We start from the raw sequence: 17713 nt of genomic DNA on the forward strand, positions 1-17713 counted from the left end.
GTATCTGTGGAAGAAACTTTAATTTTAATTTGAAACAAAAATATCACTGAAAAAAGTAAATGTGGACACCATGATGAACAGAATTTCAGTTTTACTACCGGGAACCAAGCAAGGCAAAACTGTCTCCAGAAAGCAGCTGATAAGTCTTGAGCACTTGCTTGGGTACACAGCTCCATAGCAGAAGCTCCTGTGAGTGGAGACACAGAGGAGGGGCAGGATGACTTCAGGAGAGTTGAGTGCAGAATCTGGTCTCTCCAACCTGAGTAGGCTGGCCAAGCAGTACAGCATGATGGAAAGAGCTGTGCTTTTGGAATCAGGAACCCAGGGTTTGAATTCCAGATCCTTTTACTCTTCTACCACTTTGGTCTAAAGTTCTCAGAGCCTCAACTTCCTCATTTGCAAGGTGAAATTATAACATTTTTTATCTTAGGGAGGGGTTGCTTTAAGAATTAATTCCTAACACTGGAGCCAAGATCACATATGATTTTTAATCTAGTCAGTAGAGAGTATGGGGAAATATTTGGGCCATGATGTTGGATGGCTGCATTTGGATCTTTGCTCTACTATTTACTAATCTTGTGATTTTTAACCAAGGTGCAGAAAAATAAGGATGTAAAATGAGGATGGTAATGTCTACTTCTTTAATGTAGGTAGAAGGAAATTTATGTCAAGCTCTCAGCACAGTGCCCAGCATATTATATGCACTTAACAAAGGTCATTTGCAATTATTCCCATTATCAATAATCAAAGTTCATTCTCTCTGTAGATGGAGGGACCCAAATCCCTCACTGTGCTTCTATGACCCAAATGCACCACTTTGCCTGGCCGTATCAGCACTATCCTCACCTACCATGACAGGCTTAATCTCCTTCTGGGAGGGCATCAGCCTGTGCTTTTCTGCCTGTCCCTTTGATGTGGGAGTGAGGAGTGCTGGCCTAGATTCTTTCAAAAGGAGGCTGCGAGGGGCCTGGGGCATGGCTGGGAAGCAATAGAGCCCTGTGTCTAGTGGGGACGATGACAGCCTATAAATCCCTCTCCACCCCAGGGAGGGGAGGGAAGTAGGATGAGAAGGATGTAAGGAAATATGGATTGCAAGGACCACATTTCCTGGCAAACAAAAAGCATATGAAAAGAGAGATTTCCTAAACCTTTGGGGAAGAAGACAGCCAAGGACAGGCCCTCAATCTTTCCTAGTGCTAGTTGAATTAAGAGGATTCAATTACACTATTGGATTCATCAATATCTCAATATTCAGCCCTGATTAACTCAAAGAGCGGAAGACAATTTTTTCCTCAGTCTTAAGAGAGGGCAATTGTACATGGCAAGAGCAAAGGCACTTAACATTAATTAAAGGAATGTCTCATTTTCCTGGTGGAATAAGTTTTTCTGACTTTTAAGGGCTCCAAGAGAGGAGCTATTTTGCTCCAGGCAGAATGCAGAATTGGAACAAAACGCAAGCCAGGACACTGGTGTGTGTTTTCATAAAGCTAATTTATTCATCAGAAGGAACTATCTTTATTCTAAGAGTAGGTCCTTCTTACCTACTATTTTGTAACCAAGGGTCCTTTGTTTTGTGAAGAAAACTGTGATTTGTAACTTTTGCTATATTTTTTTAGTTATATTTTATTTTCTTAAATAAAATATGCATGCTTGAAGCAGTAAACTTCAGTTTTCCAGGCCAGGGAAACAGGTGGACACAGATACAATCTCACCCCCCACTCCACACACACTCCCCATACGCACACTCATTCACAACTTCTCATTATCAACCTATCTTGCAATGGATGAAGTGTTTGTGGAGAGGACTTTTTTTGTGTGTGTGGGGAGTGTGGTACCAGGGATTGAACTCAGGGACACTTGGCCAGTGAGCCACCTCCCCAGCCCTACTTTGCATTTTCTTTAGAGACAGGGTCTCACTGAGTTGCTTAGCACCTCGGTGTTGCGGAGGTTGGTTTTGAATGCATGATCCTCCAGCCTCAGTCTCCCCAGCCTCTGGGATTATAGGTGTGCACCACTGTGCCAGGCTAAGGAGTGGGCTTTGAAATTTCATATTACTGGATTTCCAAGGCAGCAGAGGAAAGAGAGGGACAAGGAACAAGCGTTTTGGAGACACTGCCAGGAGGGACTGCTGAAACCTCCCAGAACCAGCATCATTCCATGGCCACCAAAAGCCGTGAGGAGATTTGCAGCTCAGGCTTTGCTCCTCTGCAACCACCCTGGAAAAGTGGCTGTCCATGCCATTGGCACTCCTGGCTGCCAGATAGCCATTTCCATCTGGGTTCTTGGAGGTGAGGCCTTAAGTAAAGTGGAGGAGGCATCAGCTTGAGTATGAACCCAGGAGGGGGTGTCAGCTTGTGTGTTGTTCACATGCAAGAACCTTCTGTAGGAGCCAGGTTGCCCATGTCCTAAGCAACTGGTCAGCTGGAACGGGTGTGCTGTACCTAGCGGCTGGCAAACCTCCAAATCACATGAGTATTCTAGGATTGAGAAGTGGATTTTATCCCTGTAATTAGGATATATAACATGTCCTGTGAGTGGGAGAGTCAATTCACTGGGCCACAGGGGAAAGAGTGAAATAAAATGATTTTCCCGTCCAGATCACTATTTCTGTGTTTTGAGCAGGTGAAGAATAGGGCTGGGGAGTCCTCCCAGAGAGCTGCTGGTTACTCTGACCTCTAAGAACCTCGGACTCTTCATTGAACCACAGTGATGAGCAATGATTCCAAATTACTAGCCCTGAATGGTCCCTAGTTCACAAGTTTTCACCAGTGAGTTTTCATCAATTAATATAAGTGGGGGGAAATGAGTGCACTGGTATGTTTTCATAAAGCTAATTTATCCAGCAGAAGGGACTGTCCATTATTCTAAGATTAGGTCCTTTTTTTTGTGTGTGTGTGTGATCAAGTATCCTTTCTTTTGTGACAAAAATTGTGATATGAAACTTCAGTTAGATTTTTTTTTCAGTTGTTGTCGAACACAGTACCTTTATTTTATTGATTTATTTTTGGTGGTGGTGAGGATCGTACCCAGGGATTCACACATTCTAGGCAAGCATTCTACTGCTGAGCCACAACCCCAGATTTTAATTTTTAACATTCATTTTTACAAAATTTAAAGTAGGCAATACACTAGCCATTCACTTAAAAATTGTTACTTATTGGTGAAAGCCAGATTCAGGGACTCACTATGTGGAGTATCAGAAAATATCTAGCTCAGCAGTTCTCAAACCTGTGTGGACATCAGAGTCACCTAGAAGGTCTGTTTAAACAGAGTTTGCCAGACCCTACCCCAGAGTTTCTGATTCATCAGGTCTGGGGGTGTAGGTCTAATAATTTGTATTGCTAAGAAGTTCCCACACTTAGAGAACCACCATCCTGGATATTTGAACTATGATCATAATGTCCTCATCTACAGGCAAAAGCCCAGGACCCCCTGGGTAGGTATGCAAAGGCACAGACCCAGACTTTGCAGCAGATTTCAGATTTCTTTCTCCCAGCTTTAGGGTGGCAATGATGTGGGCTAGGAAGGGAGTTGTCCTATGGAAGGAAAAGAACTGTATGACACTACAAAGACCAGATTGTCCCATTTTTAAGTTGCAGGAAGACAGAATGTTCCAGGTTATCTGCCTGAGATGTCAACCCAGAGTCTGAAAGTGTCAGGAGGTTTCTCACTTATGGTTTATTTTCGTCTTTGATGGCCATGAGCTGTAAGGAAAGTATTCCAAATTTGACTTCCATGGGCCCTGGGGTAACAAGAGGAAGGAGTGAAATAGGGTTGGGGTGGGATTCAAGACTCCAGGACATGCTTATCTGAACACCACAGGGTTGGTATAACTTCTAGAGGTTATATAAAATGTCCTAACTGCTCCCTCTTTGCTTTCTCTACCTAAGATATCCTCCAAGGCTGTGCTCCCTTTTTCTCATTTCTCTTCCAAATTAAATCATCACCCTTGTGTATTTTATTGTTTCTGTAATGCTTTGTTTAATCTGCATTTAACACTGAACTTGCACTTGGTTTGGTGTAGGGCTAAAAGAATCCTTCCCATAACTCCCTCTTCAAAAGCATGCATATTAAAACAGACAACATACAAAAAAGCGCAAATAAACATAAGTAATATATATCTTGTGGAATATTTAGCAAATAATAGAATTTCATTCATCATAAGTTTTCAAAGTATTTGAATTACTTCTCTGAAGCAACTCAACCATACTTGAATCTGCCATTGGCTCTACATTATCATTATGGGATACATTAAACCATCATGAATAAATATGGTAGAGATCAAGCATGTAAGTTATGTGAAAGTCTTCTGGGTCATTAAAAAAAGACAGTTGACAAAATTAGGCTTATGTTATTTTGGATCCCTGAAATATCCATCTGGATAAATTATGTGAAAAGCAGATATCTGAGCTCCAAATTTATATCTTTCAGGAACAATGTCTGAGCATCCCATTTATACTCTCTGTGTGGATGCACAAGATGAACCAAATTCAAAGGGCTTATTTAGACAGTTTTGTTGTACAACATATTGTGACTAAGAAACAAACAACCAACCAAAACTCAGGTGTTCTACGTGAGAGAGCCACTTACATTTGTCCTGCAAGGAATCATGGGGCACTTCTCCCTGAGGGCTTTCTTCCAAGTCTCCATAATGTAGGACCTTGTGATTTGGAGAAAGCCGACAATACCAAAACTTGTCTGTGGAGAAAAACACAAGTTAATAGGATAAGTGATTCTGGTATTCAAAAATATTAGCATGATTATTTCCTAATACTCTAACCTGGAGGAACAGGTGAAAAGTTATAATTCCTTTGATTTTAAATCTTGAGAAAGTATGAATTCTAGTCCCCAGGCAGTAAGCCTCCTTCTGATTTTGATATTTAGGTATCACCTGTCCTGCTTGGTCCTATTTGGTAACTATTGCAAAGTTACCAAATCCTGGTGGTTTCCAGAGTATATTTAACCAGTATCTGTAACTACCCAGGAGACCATTCCTTAGGTCTGATAAAAGTGGGGAGAGAGCTAAGTGCAGAGACATGATCTGTAATCCCAGGACTTGTCATGCCAGCTACCTGGGGGCTGAGGAATGAGGATCACAAGTTCAAGGCCAGCCTGGGAAATTTAATAAGACCCGGTCTCAAAAATTAAAAAAAAAGGGGGGGGCTTGGGGTGTAGCTCACTTGCAAAGCATTGTCACTGAGAGACAGTGGGTTCAGTTCCTAGTCAATACTACCACCATATAGGAGGCCACATCTTGATTGACATAACAAACCCCCACCCTTCAGGGGCTAATGCACACAATGACCAGTGAATGAATTGCTAGGGACTAGTGATACACACAGGCCCTAGGAATCATGAGAGGCTCACTTGAATGATTCAGGAATTTAGCAAAAGAATAAAGACACAATCATCTCCTTCCTAATATCTTAAGTTTAGTTTTCTGAATGGGCATGACCCAGGCCTTAGGATTATTCTTACAAATAATTTCCTTGATTTTACCCCCTCAACCCCCAAAGGTAATAAGAAATACTGAATAAACCTGTGAGGCAAGGAGGGGGAAATAAGAGCCCTTGATAAGGAACTTGAACTTCAATGTTCCTGAAGCTAGACAGGCTCTGCTCCCGCCACCTCCTCCAGGAAGGTTTCCCTTGATCATTTCAGCAGAAGGGCCTCTCGACCTTTGAGCTGCTCCGGCATGTTCTTTGTATGAACACAGATTAGACTGGCATTACCGGTTCTCACATGTCAACCCCCTTAGTATCCCCCTGTATCAGCCTCCTCCCTAGGTAAGCAACTTGCCCTAGTGGGTGTACTGTGAACAATTACAGAAGGGAAAAGAGGGCTCCTGGATCCTAATTGGCCCTGACAGTGTGTAGAAGTCAGGGTCTCTCTGCTGACAGCCACTGTCCTCTCATAATTGCAATGTTCCAATCCTTGGATGCAGTGCCTGGCATATAAACACTGTATAGTAGGTGTTGGCTAAATTTATCAATGAAGACCCAAGGGCACTGGGTTATAGCACCTCAGGGCACACAGCATCCGTTATCTACAAGCCCTTTGTAGCTTTATGCAGCTGGATAATGCTATGGTTTCCGTCAAGTCACCTCATTACTGTGCTTGCAATCCCAAATTGTTTTGAAACCATTCTGACAAAAAAGCTCTCCACTACATTTTAAGAAAAGTGGTTTTCTATCTAAAATTGCTTTCACTGCAAAATCATGTTTTAACAGTATTTCCTCTAATAGTCAAACACATTTTAAGAATGGAAGTAAAAGTCACAACGAACAAGGAAAATACCCCAACTTGAGCCACAAAATCTGAGTGCCTCTGTGATTCCTATCTTCCTTTTAGTGTGCAAATGAGGCTTGAGAATTCCTGAGTGTAGTCAGAATATGGCAACCCATATTTACAGGAATCTGAACTCTGGTGGAAAAGTTTGAGATGGTGGAGAAGGTCATTTAATGGCTAGGAAAACATCTTCAATTGCTCAATTTTCAACATTATATATACACAAAGCTCAGGGTTGTTTTTCTGGGAGAGCACTTCAAAGGGAGAGAAGTTATTCCCTGAGTATCTCACAGCCATTTTAATTAGGCAAATGTGCAATTACTGGTTTTCCATGAGGAGCACACATTTGAGAATTTGATTTGAAATTCACAATAGGAATTGTGAATTCCAAAGGAGGATGCTCTCTTTTCTGAGCATCCAATGTGCTGTTGGGAACCTGGCATGACAGGTTTTGGTGGCTGTCTTCCCACAAGGACCTTTCATCTGGTCTCCATGCCCCATGATGACCACAATTGGCTGTATAAGGCTTTTCCTCCTCAGCTACCTCTGAGGTAGGATTTTGGGCTAAGTGAGTGACAGAAAACTGGGAAGGAAATAAGTGAGACTTGACACTTGGAGAAGGCAATCTTATATTGCATAAGGTCTTAGCCTGTTCTTTTAGGAATCCTCTCTACAAACTGGGATAACTCAAGGGGTGAGGGGTGGTACTAGAAGACAAGGAGTCAATAAGGCACAACAATAAAAGATCATTTATATCAGAATATTTTGAGGGGAGGAGTAAAGAAATTTAACTGATACATACAATTTAATGCAAACAGATATGAGTAAATTGTACAACACACTCATCTGTAAGATATATTCACTTGTGAGACTTTGAAACACTTTGCTGCTTATATTTTCAGGAGAAATTTATTCATCCACTAAATAATTATAGTGTTGCTGCAATGCAGACAGCATTCTACTGGGTGTAGCAAGAAATCATTAGAACAAATGGCAGGCATGAGAGAGAAAATAGAAAAGCTCAAGGAAAAGGAGTCCCCTCTGTTTTTCATGTTGGCTAAGAGAAAGATGACAGAAATGCTTGTTTCCCAGGTCTGGGAAGTAGGGACAAAGACAAATCAGGAATTTGGGATGTACTATAGGGAAAATAGGAAAGGGAGGACCTCCCAAGCAATATCTTTTTGTGTTCATAAACTATTAGGGAGCAGTGACTCTTTATCAGGGTTCTAGCAGGCAAACAACCATCTTCCTTGCAAATCTACCATAGAGGCTTATTTAAAAGAAACACCAAAGTCCACCTGGAACTCTGCCATAACTATCTGGTATGTCCCTGACAGAATGTCCTTTCAGGAGATTAAAGTCTCTTGATTTATACTATGCCACTCTTTGCTGGTTTTCTTCCTACCTCTGGCTAATCCTGCTCTCATACAAGTTTCTCTTTCTCTGTCATTTACCAAAATGATAGAGTAAAGAGATCTGTGCATCACCAGCATAAGTGATGTATTCAGCTCTTCTTCATCAAATAGGAAGTCTTGGATGGATGACAGAACATTGGAAGAAGGGGGCTGTAAGGCTGACAAGCTTGCCTTGACCAGTAATCCAAACAGGGGTGCTCATCCAGCACGGTCCTCAGGTTGAAGGCTGGAGTCCAGTTTTGGAAGGTTTAGAATCATCATCGCCATGCATTTCTATCTCAAAGGTGGGGCTGCAGGAGAGTCCAACTGCCAGCTACTACCAGCACAGCACACTGACATGGTGGTGGAGACAATTTTGGTGTCAGCTACCAGCAGCAGCTTGATTTGCAGATTCTTTTACGCTAAGAAAAATGTGCATTTTCCTTTCAAAACCCAGCAGGATGTTACTAGTTCCTCAATCCCTCTGGGCAAAGAAAAGAGTGGATTTCGTCACTAAAAGCAATCAGCAGGAAATGATGAGAACATTATCAAAGATTGTTTACTAGCATTTAAGGATAAAATAAGCATTAATATGGAGGTCTTCTAGTCAATTACGAATGAGAGTATGTTAATAGCCATCTCTCCATTCCTAAACTCAAAAATATGGAGACAATTTTGTACTTCAATCTTTTCCTCCCCCCATCCCCGTGGTGTGTGTGTGTGTGTGTGTGTGTGTGTGTGTGTGTGAGAGAGAGAGAGAGAGAGAGAGAGAGAGAGAGAGAGAGAGAGTTTGTGTTTAAAGGATTAAAAGGAAAAGTTGGTTTCATAGCTCATAAACCTGGTAAGAAGGGCTGTTAAAGCTACCCCCAAAGTCACATAGATTATCATGGAGCTAATTACCACCGACAACTAGATTCCTTGCAGTGTTGTCCAACAGAACTTTCTGCAGTGATGGAAATTTTCTATATCTGCTTTATTCCATAGTAAGGAAACAAATTTTAAAATTTCTTTCACTTTAATTAACTTAGCTACAGGTAGCTGGTCATCAGATCTTCAGGCGAGACTTGGCAAGCTACATAATAGTGTCCATTGGAGAGTGTGACATGCTGGCCTTTCTGTGAGGCAGAAAGCACAGCAAGAATCAAGTCCTAATCAATTCTGCTAGGGAATCAGGGGACACCCTCATTTTGGGCACGGAGCCCACAGTTGGGAGCTGGCTACTGACCCACAAGGCCTCAGAATCCTGCGTTCAGGAAGCAGAGAGTTTATACAAACTACATTCTTAGAGCACTTCCACTAGGATATCATATTTATCCTAGGCTGACCTAAAATATGCCAAGTTTCACTGTGTTCAGGAGAAGGACTGCTTCCTGCCTGAGATGGAAACATTCCAAGTCACAAAACAAGAAGGACCCAGCAACGCCCTCAAAGGAGAATGTCACCTTCTAGGTGATGAGATGCACAACTTCTCTATTGGTCCAAGAAAAGGAAAAAAAAAATAGCTAAAGATAGAGAAGAAGGTCAGCATACCTTTCAAATCTTTCTCACTTCACTGAATGTTCAAAACCAGGGAATTCAGAATTCTGTCTCCCTAGAGACATCTGTCTCTTCTCACAGCTGGTGAATCCAGAGGCCCTAAATACTTGCAAAGAGGACTTGAGATGCCTTGAAATCACAATGGCCCCGACACTTATTACCTGGGAGCCTTGGCCAAATTATAAAAATGTCCTGCTCTTCATTTGTTATGTAATGGTCATAAATGCATGAATAAAACACATGTAAAGTACATATAAGTCTAACTACATGAGTAAAACTCGTAAAGTATCCATCAAGCATCTTCCATCGGGTTGGCTGGCTGGCCTCAATAAATCATCAAGTCTTTTTGCTTTTCCATTCAATGGTGGCCTCTCTCATCCACACTACAGGGCCCTCCACTTTTAGGGAACAGAGATCATTCATTATTCTGATTTATTGAAAAGTGCCCCTTTCCTGAAAATGAACTAGCTTTTACTTGAAAAATATGCATTTATTTATATCTGCCTCTTTGTTAAAATGAGTTACAGTTATGTTTAATAAAATATTTAAAGGAAATTTCCATCAAATATAGAGGAAGAAATAGCCTGATGCCCCGAGGGTTTATATGGTGCTGTGCATGAACATCCTGTTTCCTTCCAGGTTTTCTGACTAGGCCACAGGACTCAGGTAAGGCTGTGGGCACAAGTGGGGAGGCACGCCTGTTCTGTAAGGGTGGAATAGGGCAAATTTTGTCCAGTGTTGAATTCCAAGGTCATTTTGTCATGTTAGCACACAGAGAAGTCATGCTGCTCACTGAAATGGACAGCGTCCTCGATAAGAAGTAAACTTTCATGTTATCATTTCTTGATGACTCTTTAGCCCTGGAGTCTTATTAACATCATTTCAATGCAAGTGATTCTGGAAGACCTTAATTTCCGAAATATAGAAAGCAGAAGGCAGATCTTGAGACTACAGATTCTCAGGAAGCAAATAGTGGCCTTAACACAGACAACTCCTGGTATTTCTTTCTTTCTTCTTTTTTTTTTTTTTTTTTTTGCTCTCCTCTATGGGAGTCCAGGGAACACAGAAGGTAAAGCCTTAGATTCCGTGGTGAGGACAGAGCAGGGAGAAGTAGGTATGTGACATCCAAAGCCACTCTACCTCCTGAATTTTAAAAGTCTATATTCTGAATTACTACAAGTTAAAAGCAAGAATATACATCATTAATGAATGTTTGATTGATGGCGAATTACCATACTAAGTCGGAAACATGTATAGTTTTATTTAACTCCTGAAACTATTTGATGTTAACTAGCAGCATCCCTGCTTGAGAGGAGAGGAAACAGAATCACAGAGATGAGAAGCTAGAGCAAGGCCATCCAGCTCTTGAGTGAGGAGGCAGGGACTTGAACCTAGCTTCATATGGGTTACTGCCTCCCAGTTCTAATGCGCCTAGTATTTCCAGAAACCCAGATTTGTCTTGTTTGAATAAGACTATCCATGTAGCAGAACTGTGAATGAGATGAGGAGAATAACGGGCAAGAATCAACCAGGGTGCCTTCCAAACAAATGTGGCATAGGGAAAGACACTTTGATCCTCCCCTTTCTAGCTCTGTGGGACTGGAAGTGCCTTCCTACTTTCCTCCATAAATTTAATTACTTAAATCCACTCATCTGTGTCCTCCTCACTGTGGGACAAGCTTAAAGGGAGTGTGGCCATGTACACCTGTTCTGTAACCTGGTAGAGAGGTGCGAGATCCCCTGTGGAAGCAAATCTCTCTTAAAGGGATTAAAGTTGATTTTACGTCACATTCTCATTAATCTGTGTAAATCTAAACAGAATGTTTTGATGGGTGATAGGAAACCAATTTCAGCACAGTCTATTTTGAATCCCTATTTTTAAGCACAGAAGCAGTCATCCATTTTCAAATCCACTTACCAAGCATCAAAATGCCTTCCTTTCTGCACATGGAAGGATGATCTTGTATTGAACACAGATGGTCATGCTCCCTAGGGAGCTCAGCTAATAAATTCATCATCTAGATGCTAATTTTTTGTTGTTGTTTTTCATAAGGTAGCTCATTTCGAGAAAGTTGAAAAAAATCTCAAGACAAGGGATGAACACTTTTATTTAAAGAAAAAAGAATCTGTAGTTATTTCATCTAGAAATAGTATTATTCTGGTAAGTCTCACAGCAAAGCAGAATGGAAGGTTAAATTCAGTTTTAAATATTAGGATTTTACCTGGGCGTCAGAGGAGGCAATTGGTGGCATTGTTCTATTTGCTATCTCGCATCCCTAGACTCCTGTGCTCTTTGCCTAATGTCAAATGATGGGGGCCCTGTAATCCTAAATATCGCTTTTTTCCGAAGGCAATGAGATCAGGGCATATAATGGACCACGTGACTTACTTGAGTTCTCTGAGCCTATAGTGCTGTCCTCCAATTTATAGATGGGAATTTGTGGCCCTGAGAGGTGAAATTCTGTTTGAAGATGCCGAGGTGGTTAAGAGCCAAGAGGCTTACAACCAAATCTATTATTCCCAGCTCACTTCTTTAACCCTACATAATCTTCCAGAATAATAGTGGCTGTCTTTTGTGTTGTTTTTGAAAAGCTACATTCAGGAGTGCCTTTCTTCCTTGCAATAACCTTAGGAGATGGGTATTGTTATCTGAGGGGGAAGCTGCCTGAGATCACATGGCTGGACAGGGGTGCAGGCAAGCTGAATCACCTCGTTCCTATGTTCTTTGGCCACCGTGCCACTCTGTGTTCTTGGAACACCAGTTATTCTGACATGATGCCCAATGAAAAACTGCAGTGAGTAAGGAGGCCATGAACTCATCCTTCGGTGGATGAATGGGAGAGGTGCGTCCTCTTCCACTGCTTTTCACATTAGAGTCCCAGCTATAACTCAGTCTTTTATTATTTTTCCCCTTTTCCTCTCCTGAGGCCCAGTGTAAAGCTCACTGCGAATCTTACAATTTCCTTCCTCCAGGAAGCTCTGCCTTTGAAAGTTCCTCCAAGTGATTTTTAATGGCAGCATTGAAATATTTCGAAGTTTCTTAATACTCAGTATTGAGAAGTTATAGAGAATGGCCAGGGGGTGGGTTTAACACAGACACAAAATGTTGATGGTCATTAGTGGTGAGCTTTGTGTCTGAACAGGGCATCCATCAGGTTTCTAAAATATCTGCCAGAGTTTCTCCTGGGCTGTAACTAATGGTCTCCTTAGTACAGCTGTTAATGCCTTCACTTACTCCTGACTCTTCCTCCATCTCTTTACCTCTCCCCAAACCTTACTTTTCAGTTTCATTTTCTGTTGGTTTGTTTCTAGGGCAATATGATAGGGACATTTTGACTAAACAATCAGCAGCAGATCAAGAGAGCAAGAAACTGTTCAAGGTGAATAAACAGCTGGAAATGCTTCCCAACTATTGGATCTTGTCTACTGGCACCATTTTGACTGGACATTTTCAGGTCAGAGATTGTAAAGACAATTTATAAATCTGTCTTGAAAAAAATTGTGAAAATAGATTCTACCTCACCCAATTCATTGTTACTCATATCCCCAAATAAAATACCTCTGACCTGGGAGAGAATCTATGTTGGATATTTGAGAATAAGGGTCATCCATGCTGAAAGCTCGCAGATCCAATGCAGTGGTGGGTGATGTGCCAGTAGCACACAGAGTCATGGTAAGGAAGGACCATGGAGCTTTGGAAGATGAACCCTGCTCTTCTGTGACTTTGAGTAAATTACTTCACCCCTTAGTAGTAAGTTTTCTTATCTGTAAATGAAGCCATCATCACAATAGCTACTATATAGGGTAATTATGCATTAATACAGTCATGCTTTGCTTGATAACGGGATATAGTCTGAGAAATGTGTTGTTAGGTGGTTTCATGTGAACATCATAAAGTATGCTTACACACAAACTAAGATGGCTACAATGTTGCTAGCTGATAAAACCTATGGGACCACCATTATGTATAAGGGTCATTGTTAGGTGAAATTTTATGAGGCACATGGCTGAAAAACTAACGTTTTGAGAAAAGTTTTGCATATGGTAAGCACACAGTACACATTAGTTATTATTGACACCAACAACTTTGTATCATTAAATGTCAAAGAATGGCTATTCAGTTCCAAGAGCCTTTTGATAATTCTGGACTTGGTTCTTCCCAGGTGGGCATGGAAACAAGGTCTTCCCTGGACTGCTATTCCTGTCCTGAGAACAGTGCTGCTAGACCAATATCATGCCCTTGTAATACCCCAGGAGCAGGCCTCTGTTGACCTAGCTCAAGTGTGGAGTGTCCCCAAACAATACCTTGCCTCCGCCGGGCATTGAGTTTCCTAAAGCAGGTCCCTTCCACCAGACGGTTCAGGCGTTGTTGTTTGATCAGCTCTAAGATTTCTGGCTGGATCTTCTCCTTTAGTTCCCTGTTGGAGGATAAACACATATTCCACCATGCACCTTGAGAAACAGGGATGGGTCAATAGGGATCATAGAAAGATGGGCAGGGGAGTGTGAACCTCACCCTTTCATGAACCCATCCTAGGACCTGCCAAGTTTGTGCTTTAGAGAATCATTTATTACGCATCAGTGGCCAGGGTTATCTGTCACCATAACTCTACGGAGTCTCTGACATTTGCAATCTATCCACAAAAGCACCAGTGGCTTTAGTGGTGTTTTTCCAGAACAAAGTATCCTGTGAAATGTCTTATTGTACAAAGGCACAGATATAACTAATGCAAAAGTCCAGACAGTAAAATCCCTGGCCATACTTTTTTTTTTTCCCTTGCGGCAAGTAAACACCTAGATTACATTTGTGATTGACCAAACAGGATTATTGAGAAACTATGTGATTGCTATTCCACAGCAAATGTAGCTTGGGCAAAACATAGATCACTTTTTGTTTTCTATTCCATCTCATAAGTGGGAACCACAATAGTGTCCTAGATTCTAGTCCATAGAGATTGAGATAATTATGGGATAAATTGAACATTATTTGCATCTTGTTTCAGGCTAATGGGATGTAATTTAGTTTCAGATGCACTATGCTACAAAGATAGTATGATAGACTGCCATGGTCTTCCTAGTTTTAAAAAAGATTTTTTTCATTTTTTTGTTGGTTCATATTAGTTATACATAGCATTAGGATTCATTTTGACATAATTATATATGCATGGAATATAATTAGCTTCAATTCAGACCCCAGTACTAGCCCTTCTCCTTCCCCCTCCCTCTACCTGATCCCTTTCCTGAACTCCACTGATCTAAAAGACATCTTTATAGAAATTCTATGTAGCACCCTGGTATTCCAGTCTAATAAAGCCAAAGATGATCTAGCTGAAGCTGGACTGGGAGATTTAGAGCCCAGCCCCCAGAGCCATGTTGATAGTATTGGCTAGAGCACAGATCCAGAAGCCAGAAGACTAGACTTACAGTCTAGGTTGTGCACATGATTAGGTTTTTGTATAGCTCATCTAAGTCTTAGTTTTCTTATCTGTAAAATGGGGATAAGAATCTCTCCTGGAATCAGACATAACATTCCTATGTTCATATATGAATACATGACCAGTGAAACTCTACATCATGTATGACTGAAAGAATAGGATCCTAATTAGAATACCCATGTATGTGTCATATGTCAAAATACACTCTACTGTCATGCGTATCTACAAAGAACCAATTAAAAATAAAAAACTTTAAATTTTTAAAATAAAAGCAGATAAGGAAGAAAAAAGTTTGATCATCATGTTTACTAACATTCTCAGCTATTTTAATTTTTTGTCTTCAAATATTTATTTCACATGCTTACACTTGAATTTTGAATTTTGTTATCAATATTTTACTTGCAACATATTTGTAGCACATCTACAAAACTGGGTGGGAAAGCAAGGCATCACTGAATTTGCTTTGGTGACCATCTCTCCTTTCCTCAGCCCAAACACTCCAAATGCCTATATTACACTGTAGTCAAGACCCACATACTCATCAGTTTCAGCTTTGACTTTGCACTTGCCCTGACACTGGATAGCACACAACCTGTTCACCTGATGCCCTGCCCAGGTGGGGAAGGTGCTGATGCTCTGCAAGCACCTGCTCTGAGTCTAACATGTCGTGCAATTAACTGACACACCCTAAATAAAACAACTTTTGAGGACAGGTATTAATATCATCATTCCCATATAACCAATGGGGAAACAGGTCATGGAGTTTAAGTGTAGGATAGGGTACAGACTCAGGTTTACCTCTTGCAAACTTCTTCTATTTAAACATGAGCAAAAAGAAAAAAGATGTACATAAAAGGATTCAGCCATCTAACAGGGTATTCTAGTACTGCACTGATACATATTTGGGAGATGATTAAATGGCTTCAAACCTCTTATCATTTGATAATGTTCAAAGTGAATACTTATAAAGCATAATATGAAAATTCTGCCTTAGTAATAATACAGCGTGGAACATTTGTAAAGGCTTCTCTGCACAGGTCTCTTAGGGTCTCATCTCGGGCTTTCAGATCACTATAAAACTATTTATCATCAGCGTTCAGCTTTTGTAAAATGGACTCAGTAAATTGAAGCTTTGATGAACCCTGAACTGAATGAAGAAGGTGAGGGATTGCTTGAACAGTCACACACAGCAATAAATCACCGCTACCGACTTCTAAGTCCAGGCGACTGGGGAGAGAGGATGAGATGGGACCTGTGGATGAAACCACAGGAGAATGAGTTTTCAAATTTCAGCAACTCTTAGGTTATAGATGTGTCTTTAAGTAGTAGTTTCACTGAGCTATAGTTGAGTTATTAAAAAGGAAAGAAAGGTGCAGAGACTAAGGGAGGGAATTCTGAGTAATTTTAACTGATGGTTAAGACTCAAATATTCTTGTCATGGCATGCTTCAGAACCATCTTCAGGGAACACACTATCAGAAGTGAAAATGTTGCTATACGAGTTTCCAGGAGGGGAGGGAGGGAAACGGAAGAGGCAAGGGATTAGCAAGGATGGTGGAATGTGATGGACATCATTATCCAAAGTACATGTATGAACACACGAATTGGGTATCAACCTACTTTATATACAAACAGAGATCTGAAAAATCGTGCTTTATGTGTGTAGTAAGAATTGTAATGCATTCCTCTGTCTTGTATTAAAAAAAATAAAATCAATTTTAAAAAAAGAGTTACCAAGTATTTTTAATTTTTGTCTTTAACTCCAAAGTCTCCAAAGCCTGATTGGGTAATGAGGGAAAATGAGCCAACGTTTCTTTCTAACTGATTTCTTCTTCTTTTCTTGTGAATGGACTCAGAGCTATAAAATTCACACATATTAAGAAACTTTATTAATTCCCACAATATGCTTCTGTGGCTGAGATCTGACCTCCTGGTTGACTTAGGTAATAATAGCATGGGCTGTAACTGGGTTTTGCAATTGTTAGCTTGGGGTCAGTGAGGGTAGGGTCATGGGTTCAGTGACTTTGCTTTGATAGATATTCCTTTAATTCCATCCAAAGGATTTGTAAATTAAAAAAAAAAAGGAGGAGGGAAGGTAAAAGAATGTGTGAAGAGGAATTCAAACTAGCACCATTTCTGGAAAACAATTACATGCCCAGCCCCAAAGAGGCCACTACAATACAAAGAAGACAGACAGCATCATTAGACAGGTGAATTCCTTCCTCAACCCGGAGTCTGACCACTGAGCTACTCCCCACTGTTCATCTCAAACATGGGTTGCTAAGCTTTTTCTGTACAAGGTCAGACTGTAAATTCTTTAGGCTTTGTGGGCCATGTGGTTAACTTACAAAAATAAATGTGGGCACATTTGGCCAAAGAGACATAGTTTGTGGGTCCCTGATCTAGAACCACTTTGCATGGACTTTGGGCTGACTGACAGTGTCAGTTTCAGAGAAATTGATCTGTTTTTGTCTCGATACTAGAAGGACTCAGGATTTAGTCTTTGAACATCTTTTGTTCTTTCTATAACCGACACATGGCTTCAAATACCAACTTTACACTGACAGCTTCCAAATTTATATTTCTAACCTAGAACTCTCTGATGAACTTCAAACTCACTTGTCTGACTGCCTGCTTGGATGTCTCGCAGCTTTGACATGTGCAGAGCTGAACTCCTGATCCCCTTGTCCAAATATGCTCCACCCACTCTGCCCACTGGCTGTCCTTTAGTTGTTTAAATTCAAACTTTGAGCTCATCCTTGACTCTTCTCTTTCTTATAACTACATCTAATCCATCAGAAAATAACATTGTCCTCTTCAAAATATATCAAGTTCATAGTAAAGATTCTAATCACTTCTCATCACCTCTTGCTTGGATTATTGAATGAGCTTCCTAAGATCTTCCCATTTCCAAACTTTGCTTCCTTACTTTCTGTTCCCAGTATAGCACTCATGTCAGTCCTCCACTCAAAACCCTCCAATGGCTTCCAACAAGACCCTATGTAATCAGACTCCTGTGTATCTTAGAGGTCTTGCCTCCTATTTCTCTCCCCCTTACTTA

General features: G+C 40.8%; 1 protein-coding gene across 6 annotated transcripts in view; it reads right to left on the minus strand.

Annotated features, from left to right (window-relative positions):
• The window catches only part of Elmo1 (engulfment and cell motility 1), a 561359-nt gene that overhangs the window by 20161 nt on the left and 523485 nt on the right, over nt 1-17713 (minus strand). For all 6 annotated transcript variants that reach the window (XM_048786467.1, XM_048786466.1, XM_048786470.1 and 3 more), the window contains 2 exons: nt 13524-13636; nt 4591-4698 (listed from right to left, as the gene is read on the minus strand). In XM_048786467.1, the coding sequence (XP_048642424.1) occupies nt 4591-4698; nt 13524-13636 (221 nt within the window). The remainder of the gene's footprint in view (nt 1-4590; nt 4699-13523; nt 13637-17713) is intronic.

The sequence above is a fragment of the Marmota marmota genome, unplaced genomic scaffold (assembly GCF_001458135.2).
Source record: "Marmota marmota marmota unplaced genomic scaffold, marMar, whole genome shotgun sequence".
NCBI classification, from domain to species: domain Eukaryota; kingdom Metazoa; phylum Chordata; class Mammalia; order Rodentia; family Sciuridae; genus Marmota; species Marmota marmota.